Consider the following 10699-nt stretch of genomic DNA (forward strand, 5'->3'; position numbering starts at 1 on the left):
CTTTTAATGCAGACTTAACTGGAAGATGAACTTCCATTACATCAGAGGGTGTGGGACTGATAATTCATGAAGTATGTGAGAAGTTTTGTCTATTGCATGATGCATAAATGCAAAAGTAACATGAAGAACTGTGCACCTTTGAGTTAACTATCTTAGAAAAAATGTGGGTCCTGAAGGAAATCAGAATGGGAAAAATGGAAGTTAGAAGCTGTTAATGTACCAAAAAACAAAATGTATTGCATTTTTTTCATAATCTCTATCAAAGCCTTATCATTCTTGCTTTTTTTGTTTTGTTTTGACTTGGATCAAAACAAAAATGACTTTACTCCGAGAGTCTGTGTCTTTGATCTGTAAACAGATTTTGCCAAAAGGTACATTCCACGTCATATTTCTATTATAATCACCAGTTGAGAAACCACTCTTCCACACCTTCTATGAGTTTTTGACAGACATGGAAGGTCATGAATACATCACCTGCATCTGTGAATCAGAGAAAAACTTCCAGAAATGGCAAAGCTTTGCAGAGGGTTCATGTGGGAAAGAAGCTGTAGACAATTCCAGTGTTGTTGGAATGAAAATGAGTCACATTAATGCAACTCTGCAACATATACAACCTATGAAAGTGTGTTTCACCAAACACTTGCCAGTCTTTGTGGAAGGGACGTGTCTTCTCGAAACACATGTAGAGGAACAGATGTACTCGCTGGAGATTCTGACGGTCAATCATTGTGATGAAACAAGCAAAGACTTCATCAGTGAGAAAAAAGAAAACATCAAACACCAGTTCTGCATTTTTATGTCCTTATAATATATAAAAATAATAATAATGAACTAAATACATTAAACTTCTTTTTTCAGTTTCAGCTTCTACAGTTCTGCTCAAACTAAAAGAATTATTTCACAGTGGAACAAATATCACCTAATAACGCAGACTTAATGGGACAATGCCATTACATCACGGGCTTGAGGAGATACTCAAATTAAAATTTTCTGCATTGAGGAACATTATTCTGTAATTTTTTTATATGTTTTTAAGACTGGTAAATCTCTGGTTTCTATACTTCTGAGAAACTCTGAGATGCTCTTTTTATATTTGTCATGTTACTGCTGCCAGTGAACCTAGTTAGCTGCAAAATGTTTCTCCAGCTTTCTCTTTTCAGTGCCACTTACTTTTCAAGACTTGTGTCGTGCCCATTATGTTATTCTAATTTAAATATTTTGTTTGTTTTCTATGTTTTATTGTGAATAAAATATGAGTTTATGAGATTTGCAAATCATTAAACTTTGTTTTTATACACCTTTTTAATAATGTCCCAATGTTTTCTGGAACTTGGGTTGTAACTGCCACTGCTCATTTGTACAATACAGAAAACAGATTTGGAGGTAAGTTATAATTATTTTATGAAATATAATTAATGTTTTTAATGATAAAAGATAACCATCTGGTTTCTGTTTTTCATCTAAACTATTGCTATTTTGATCACTTTTGTCCCAGTATAGTGATGGGATTTCCGGCTCTTTTTAGAGAACCGGCTCTTTCGGTTCGGCTCACTAAAAAGAGCCGGCTCTTTCGGCTCCGAACCAGCTCTTCAGGTTGTTTTGTTGCTTTAATTAATTTATTATTAACAATAATATTACGCACAAAAGGAATTACTAATGTAAAAAAAAGTGGTTTTATTTATATATGTTTATATATAAATATATGCGGTGGCCCCTAGACAAAACACGTACAAACTCCAAAAAGCACGTACAAACTCCAAAACACATTTCTAGCATGAACTGAACTTCCAAAACAGAGCAATCCTAGATTACTGAAATTACACAATTGAAAGCATGAAAGCATATGTGTATTGTTTGTGTATTTATACACAAGCATTCATATATAGTCAAATAATAAAAATAAAAAAAGTTCATTTACCTGTTATTGCCACATACCAAATCCAGTCGTTGGTACTTGCTGGCTTGTATAGCCACTAGGTAACAAAAGCTCAACACTGCGCCTATCATCCTGGAGCACTTCTGTTGTCTTTTGTACGTGTTTTGGAGTTTGTACGTGTTTTTACATGTTTTGGAGTTTTTACATGTTTTGGAGTTTGTACGTGTTTTTATGTGTTTTGGAGTTTTTACGTGTTTTGGGGTTTTTACGTGTTTTTGAGTTTGTACGTGTTTTGGAGTTTGTACGTGCTTCAGGGTTCGTACGCAGTGTTGGGAAGGTTACTTTTAAAATGTATTCCATTACAGAATACAGAATACATGCCCCAAAATGTATTCTGTAACGTATTCCGTTACGTTACTCAATGACAGTAACGTATTCTGAATACTTTGGATTACTTAATATATTATCATGCTTTTTACAACAACGTGAATGTACTATTGCTGTGTGATTTATTACTGTTACTGAAGGTCCGCGACTCCGAACTGTAGTAAAGGGACCTCTGACTAATACGGCGGGGTCCCTGTCGGCTCGTAGCCGAAAAATAGCTTTACTTTGTTGTGTGGGTCAACTTTTCTTGACAGAGAGACAGAGAGAGGCGTTGAAAGGCTGCTCCAACAGAACTTATTGTTTTCGGAGGAAAACACGAACACGGTGTACAGTCGAGTCTTAATAGCTTACTTACAACTGGGCTCCTCAGGCACTCTTCTTGGCTGCAGTGGTTATTATTATATTTACATGCTTCCAGCTCCCGTTTTTCCTCGATGACAACTCGTACCTTTCCACTCCCCTTTTTCTTCCTCCTCGCGCTCACAGACCCATAACGTGTATGGCAGTCCATTCTCCCTGCAGCACGGACTACACTGCCCATGATGCTACATTCTTTAGAGCTATGCTTGTAGCATTCTGCCTGTTAGCTTAGCACAACAACAACGAAAAGGCGCTCTCTCACCCAGGAAACACACAGTCGCAGAGAGAGAGAGAGAGCGTCGCCCTGTAACCATGGCAACCGTAACGCTGCCGCCTGGAACAACAGAACGTAGCTGTCAAACAAAACCCAAACAGTCCTGACCCGCGACAAAATGAAACAGGAAAGTACCGCAGTGTAATCCATTTATTTCAACAAAGTAACTGTATTCTGAATACCACCTTTTTAAACGGTAACTGTAACGGAATACAGTTACTCATATTTTGTATTTTAAATACGTAACGGCGGTACATGTATTCCGTTACTCCCCAACACTGTTCGTACGTGATTTGAAGTTTGTATGTGCTTTGTCTGTAGGGGCCACCGTAAATATACTTTTATTTATTCACTCCACATAAAATATAATAAATAAATCATATAATACAAAAATCAACTATTCACATTTCAACTTTTAACTATTTTAATTTTCAGCTTTTTCCTTTTACAAATTTAAAGTGAAACAACACAAAACACTGCAAACCATAACACAATTAAATATAAATTATAATATGAAAACAAAAATAACATGCACATCCTCTGTCATATGGACCTGCATGAATAAACTTTCTGAATCCTTTATCATCCGCAACTGAAAATAGTTGTGGATGATTATTATACCTTTCTAATGTGACGTTGTTGTCCCTGGCTCTCTTTCTCTCTCTCTCCCTCCTGCTCTGTTCCTGTGCTACTGAGTGTAGCTACCGCCCCTCCCCCCTCTTCCCAGGGTAAAGCACAAGGCTCGCATGCTGAGTGAAGCGGAAAAAAAGTGCGAGAGAGAGGGTGAGAGAAAGAAAAAAACAAAACAAAAAAAACAAAAACAAAAAATCCACAGCTCGGGACAAGGAGCCGGCTCGCGTCGTTCACGTCAAAGAACTGGCTCTAAGAGCAATTTCGTTCGCGACCGACCCATCACTATCCCAGTATGCTTGCCCTAGTTTTGCGTTAGCCTTCATGTTGCTGTTTTTGCTATTAATGGTTAACCTAATTCACTGTAGACGTCTTGATTTAATGTGTCGCAACTTCACAACAATGTCTATTTTCCGACACTGCGGATAATTTGATTAGAGGGAACAGATAACCGCTGGACACCGGACTGGGACTGCTACATGTAGCTACATGACCTACTACATACCCTACTACCACTGAATATTTTCATGAAGACAGCGCAAAGTTCATTTAAGGATCCTTAGACTGAGCAATGCACGATGGGTCTGTTGTCTCACTTCACTGTAGCCGTGCTCCTCTTCGCATTTTCTTTATTAGCTTGTTTGTTCATGAACCGCTTTTTCACCAGTGAAGCCCGACTACAGATTGGGTCAGTTCGGGATGAGCAACATGACATCACGGCACATGGACGGCTTGTTTATAATCCCGCAAAGCCACAGAACAATTCAAGTCGGGGTATACACCCTGAAAGATCCCAGAAATGTAATATTTCCAGAGGAAGTGAATGCGCCATGGCCCCAGAGAGTCGGTTTGACTGTGGCAGGGACAAACTGCTCAGCCAGAGCGAGTGTGAGGACAAAGGATGCTGCTACGCCCCTCTGCTTGACTCCGCAGGACCACCCTGGTGCTTTTACCCCCGTGTGTATCCTGGCTATAAAATGGGACCCCTCATACCTACTCCTCGGGGTCAGGGTGCCACACTGACTCGTGCCAGCCCCTCCTACCTCCCCAAAGATATCTCCACTCTAAGACTAGATGACATTCAAGAGACAGCAGACTGTTTCCACCTAACAGTAAGCATTCATCCCCAAACATGTGATCAAGACAACACAGTCAAGGATAATATTTTAATTTTATTTTGCTTTATTTTTATGTTTGAAATAGTCCAACAAATCTATTTTATAAAAGCACGTTTGTCTTGAATGTCCTTGAATTAACCCAGGAATGAATATTTATGCTGACTTTTCCAGTAATTTTCAAATGAAATACACAAATAAAGAGTCCCACCAGTAGGACAGGCACCACAGTTTGAAAAAAAACTGAGTATTGGACCCTCTATTATTTTACATACTTTGTCATTTCAAAGAAAAATAGTTATCAACCTTTTTTTTCTATGAAGTTAAAGGACCCATCATCTCAGCGGTATGAAGTTCATCTGCCAGGCGGTGTTCCTCAGAGCAAAGCCAATACACAGAGTGTCCTCTATACCACTGAATACCAGTCTGACCCATTTGGCTTTATGGTGCGACGGAAATCCAATGGAAGGGTGATGTGAGTAGTTCACTTCATTTTTAATGTATTTGAGGATGGACTATATAGTGAGTTTCATCATAGTGTCAGTCAATAACTTACTCTGATGTAGTCAGCTTGTTCATATTTGCTCTGTTATCTCTGTTCATATTTATCATTTTGTGCTGGTAGTTTTTTCATTTCACTTATATGTTTAAATCACTTTATTTTTTGTTTGTACACATCCTCTGCCTGTTTAGTATGAACACCACAGTTGCTCCTCTGCTGTTTGCTGACCAGTACCTGCAGCTGTCTACCACACTGGCCTCTTCTTTTGTGTCTGGCCTTGGGGAACATTACACCTCTCTCCTCTTGGATCTAAACTGGACTTCCCTGACTCTCTGGAATAGAGACATGGCACCTCATGTGAGTCTATTGCAGTGGTTCAATAACAGTCGTCAAACTCAAAGGTTAGGAGCGCCCCCTTCTGGACCGATACTCAAACGATTTAGACTATATGTCTGGCAGCAGACATTCATATTAAACAGTCTTTTGTAAGCTTTCTTTATGATGTTGACACTGTCTTTCCCCACAGGCTGATGCCAACCTCTATGGCTCCCACCCATTTTACATAGTACAGGAAGAGGATGGCTTAGCACATGGAGTTTTCCTTCTAAATAGCAATGCAATTGGTACTGAGCTCTCTGATCCAACATCCCACACTTTTTGAATTCACTTTCCATAGAACAGATTCTAGCATCTGATGCCATTTCACTGACTTCCCAAATGTTTCTGTAGAGGTGATTCTACAGCCGACCCCTGCTCTCACCTGGGTGTCCACCGGTGGAATCCTGGATCTCTACATTTTCTTGGGTCCTGACCCTCAAAGTGTTATACGACAGTACCTTCAGATCATTGGTATGCAGCATGAGTTGTCTGGCTGACATTCACTAACACATGTCCATGCAGTAATAAGCATGTATACTTACTACAAGAGATGTGAAGTTTGAAAATAGTAATTTGTAAAAGCATGTGAGCGTTTGTGCATTTGAACGAGTCCTGGGGCATCAGAAAAAGAAGGAATGCATTTATGTGTTTCAGAGTTATCATGTATCTGTCCCCAGGCTATCCTATGATGCCTTCTTATTGGTCGCTGGGCTTTCATCTGTGCCGCTGGGGTTACACGACCACTAATACGACCCGAAAGGTTGCACAAAGCATGCATGATGAAAACTTTCCGATGGTATGAAATTCATAGAAGATTCTCCATCTGTGCATTTGCTTTATACATTTGTTTAAGAAAGTATTCAAAATTTTATTTTTCATTCTAAATTTTCATTTTAGATTGATAACATTAACGATCCATGTGTAACAACAGTAACTCTAATGATAGTTAAAAAATGAATTGAAGGCAGTTTGTCCTCAGTTTTTCATGTTTATGATTTTAATGTTTACTTTTTTAATTATTTGTTTATAAGGTGGCTGATGTGCCAAACTGTCTAACTAAATGAAAATATCTTTAGAAGTCTTAGGCACTCACTGATTTTATGTGGCAGCTGGAGTCTTCATTAAACTGCCTTTTTCCTGAGAATATTTAACCGTTTTCACCAACAGGATGTACAATGGAATGACCTGGATTACGCAAACAAGCGAAGGGTATTCACCTTTGACCCCTGGAGATTCGGGGATCTGCCAGAAATGGTGGAGGAGTTTCACAAGAGAGGCATGAAGTACATCCTTATTCTGGTGTGACATCTTTGTGTTTAAAAGACCTGACAAACTACTATATACATATATACATTTGCATTTGAATTTGATGCAAACAAAACATTTTTGTTCTTGCTTTCACTGGAGCTAAAAGCAGGTATTAACCATATTTTTCCAGTGGAGGGCAGCAAAAATGTCCTAAGTTTTGACTGAGGCTCCTCGTTTATGTTACAGGACCCAGGGATAAGCAGCAGCAGCACCCCAGGAATGTACCCTCCCTTTGATGATGGACTTAAAAGAGATGTCTTTATCAAAAACGCTACAGGGCAAATCCTGATAGGGAAGGTGAGATAGGGTCGGGGTGGGTGGGGGGCAATATGTATGTAGCATTTTTTTTTATCTGAAAATGTGGGGTTGTCATATTCTGTATACGCAGGTTTGGCCAGGCCCAACAGCCTTTCCTGACTTCACGAACCCAGACACCAGACAATGGTGGGAAGACTGCATCAGAGATTTTCACTCTAAAGTTCCTGTAGATGGTCTCTGGATTGTATGTGTACACAGGACAGGGTTGTAATTCACAAATAATGTGCATGACTTTTTTGAAATGTGGACATTTATTATACACTATCAAATAAAAATAGCTTTCCATGTTTTTCTTTCCACACAGGATATGAACGAACCAGCCAGTTTTGTGCAGGGCTCGGTGGAGGGCTGTCCTGACAGTGACCTTGAGAACCCACCATACACACCAAGTAACACATTTAAAAGCACATAAACATTCAGATTTTATGTTGTTTTTTTTTTAAGACAAAATGTTATTCTACAAAACTCTCCGACACACAGGTGTCGTTGGAGGACGGTTAAACTCAGGAACCCTCTGTATGTCGGCTCGGCAGAAGATGTCATTTCACTACAACCTGCACAATCTTTACGGACTCACAGAAGCTTATGCAACACACAGGTTGGGCCAGGATGTGATTAGACACAGTTGCACAGTTAGTTGTTTTGTTGTGGATGAAAGAACGAGTAATAAATATATAGTAACACTTTGTAAACATGATAATTTTATGAAACAGTGATTTTATTGTTGCATAAAAAAGTCAATAATTTGAGATGAAATGACAGAAATCGAATGCTTTTACCACCTGGTTATATAACTTCTCACTTCCTGTGATGTCTTGTAGGATTCAGAATTTGAATTTGGAATAATGGTGCCCAGTGTTACAGATTATGTACATGTAGCTGTTCTTTGTGGGGGGGGGTTTTATCCTGGGGTTTGTTCCCATCCTCAGTGCTTTGCTGAAGATACGGAGGAAGAGACCCTTTGTGCTGTCACGCTCCTCTTTCCCCGGCATCGGACGCTTTTCTGGAGTGTGGACAGGAGATGTCAGGAGTGACTGGGAGCAGCTCAGATTCTCAATTCCTGGTGAGGAAATGTCATTTCTGAAAGGTCACATGAACTGGCTTTTTGAGATCCTCTCATCTCGTAAGAATATTGACCCAAAACATCAGAATTGGAATGTATTTTTGAAGTTACCACAGCTTAATAGTGAATTGACCTAAATGGAGCTTTTGTACCTGTCCCCTCCAGCGGTGCTGCAGTTCAGCCTGTTCGGGGTCCCTCTGGTGGGAGCGGACATATGCGGCTTTGGAGGCAACACCACTGAGGAGTTGTGCGTTCGGTGGATGCAGCTTGGGGCCTTCTACCCATTTATGAGGAACCACAATGACAAGCCCAATGCTGTGAGACACGGACGCTGATACTGGTTATGTTTATGGTCTGTTAATTCAGATGCATGTGCAAACTGTTTAGTGACAGTAACTGTCGGGGGAGTTATATGATGAAGAAGAGGTTTATCCAGCATGTTTTTCTTTTCTCGGGTCATGTAGAGACGTCCATCTGTTTCATCTATTATTGAAAAGGAGTAACTCAATCTCTTCACTGTGTGTGTGTTTGTCTTGTCCCTCAGGCTCAAGAGCCCTATGTGTTTGGGCAGCGGGCCCAGGCAGCCATGCGGAGTGCGCTGTATCTCCGTTACTCCCTACTGCCGTTCCTTTACACACTCTTCCACCATGCACACGCCTCTGCTGAAACTGTGGCCAGACCTCTATTCATGGAGTGTGTGTCCTCTTCATAGCTATTCTTCCCTTACTTTTTTGGTACTCTATTGTAATGCATAAACAAAGCCATTTAGGCCATCTCATTTCACTTTTCATCTTTCTTTTCCTCTTCCCTGTATGTCCATCGCTCTTAGGTTTCCCAATGACCCTAACAGTCGGACCATAGACAAACAGTTCCTGTGGGGGAGTTCACTTCTTATTAGTCCAGTTTTAGAGCAAGGGGCTGTAGAACTGGCTGCATACCTGCCCCCCGCCACTTGGTACAGCCTGCACAATGTGAGTCACTCAGTCATATTCAGCCGTCTCTGACAACACCACTAGAATGTATGAGCCACACAATAATAAATCATGTATGAATCATGTATGAACCATGGAGGGACGTGACATTAGTGTTTACTGGATTTACAACCTTATGTTGTGTTTTGGCCTCTCAAGGGTCAGCCTTTCTACAGTAAAGGGCAGTTCCTGCTCCTGCCAGCTCCTCTGGACACCATCAATGTTCATGTGAGGGAAGGACACATCATTCCCCAGCAGGTGGGTGTTTGTTTTAGGGGGAAAAAAAAGCAAATGTTTGAAGATCTTGATTCTGTTTGGAGACACAATTTACAGGTTTGATGGAAAAACTGATTTTAAAAAGGGCTTGTTAAGTTATGCTTGAGTTCAGTATAAAAGAACAAAGCAAAGCACATCGTTTACTGGATAGTTATTCATTCAGACAATGCAATTTACGGTAGTCGTTATCAGTACATCACTTCACCCTGTGATGCTTTTCTTTATAAGCAATACAGCTCTTTGAAGGAATTATTTCGCTACATGGGAGAAATCTCTTTTCATCCACAGTTTCTATGATCAAATGTTGACCCATTACTGTCACGACTTCCTAGATGAGGTGTTAAAGTTCAAAACTAGCTGAGACACTTGGAAGAAAAGAGGATGTTTTGTAACTTAACATCATATTTTCTTTGATCTTCCCTTTTCTTGCGCAGGAGCCTGCTTTGACAACCACAGCCTCACGCAACAACCCTTTCTTCCTGACTGTGGCGCTGTCAGCGGGCGGCTGGGCCCGGGGCGACTTGTTTTGGGATGATGGCGAGAGCGTCGACACTTTTGAAATGCAAAATTATTGCTACGTTATCTTCTCTGCTGAACAGGTAAGTAGAGATTATTTATATTTCCATATGGAAAGCAGCAGAGACTTTGCTATGCATTGTGATGCACGACTGCTTGATGCAAAAAGTGTGAATGAGGGACAGTGTTTCACACACATCTCTGGCTTTACTTCAGTCTCAGGTTGTGAGTAACCCTCTAAAGCTGAATGGGGCACTGGACAGTCTGGTGCTGGGAGGGCTGCAGGTTTTCGGGGTGCCTTCACCACCTCGCTACATTTTAGCAAATGGGGAGAAAGTCAGGGACTTTACATATCGCACTGACACCAAGGTGAGCTTTTAACCAGCAACATATGAGCCCCACTACTTCCATCATTTCTTTGCCTCAAATAAACTTTTGTCTTTCTCCTCCCTGTCTCTTCTCGTAGGTTTTAGCAGTGACTAGTCTGGCCTTACCCATGTCAGAAGTGTTTACGGTCCAGTGGGTTCTCTAATACACTGAGTTTCATTTAAAAGAAAAAAACACTCATTTTGTGCACCGTAGACTTGCTGCATCTCTTCTTCAAAATTGCCTGGAATTTGGATCAGCAGGTTTGTTGAAAAACAACAACAAAAAAACAAAACAGGACATGATAATATCAAAGCACGGGAGCCACCGTGGTATATCTGGTTTGCATGTCCTAACTG

At 40.5% G+C, this 10699-nt stretch overlaps 1 protein-coding gene across 1 annotated transcript; it reads left to right on the forward strand.

The window, feature by feature from the left end:
• The first annotated feature begins 2874 nt into the window (after positions 1 to 2874).
• Positions 2875 to 10635, forward strand: gaa (alpha glucosidase). Its single transcript, XM_080904414.1, has 19 exons — positions 2875 to 4639; positions 4966 to 5117; positions 5336 to 5501; positions 5671 to 5767; positions 5874 to 5993; positions 6200 to 6318; positions 6690 to 6821; positions 7017 to 7127; positions 7219 to 7332; positions 7453 to 7537; positions 7629 to 7746; positions 8078 to 8211; positions 8377 to 8528; positions 8756 to 8904; positions 9041 to 9182; positions 9342 to 9440; positions 9893 to 10057; positions 10191 to 10343; positions 10441 to 10635. Exons 1-19 carry the CDS (start codon positions 4106 to 4108, stop codon positions 10504 to 10506), a joined length of 2808 nt encoding a protein of 935 aa, XP_080760540.1. The 5' UTR covers positions 2875 to 4105; the 3' UTR covers positions 10507 to 10635.
• The last annotated feature ends 64 nt before the right edge of the window (positions 10636 to 10699 follow it).

This window comes from Rhamphochromis sp. 'chilingali' (genome assembly GCF_963969265.1).
Source record: "Rhamphochromis sp. 'chilingali' genome assembly, chromosome: 15".
NCBI classification, from domain to species: Eukaryota; Metazoa; Chordata; class Actinopteri; order Cichliformes; family Cichlidae; genus Rhamphochromis; species Rhamphochromis sp. 'chilingali'.

What these genes read in the sequence shown, in the direction of transcription:
- gaa (XM_080904414.1), top strand. Translation starts at nt 4,106, where the DNA reads ATGGGTCTGTTGTCTCACTTCACTGTAGCCGTGCTCCTCTTCGCATTT. An exon ending in GCTCAGATTCTCAATTCCTG is followed by an intron (nt 8,212 to 8,376) that starts GTGAGGAAATGT and finishes TGTCCCCTCCAG; the next exon opens with CGGTGCTGCAGTTCAGCCTG. An exon ending in ACAATGACAAGCCCAATGCT is followed by an intron (nt 8,529 to 8,755) that starts GTGAGACACGGA and finishes CTTGTCCCTCAG; the next exon opens with GCTCAAGAGCCCTATGTGTT.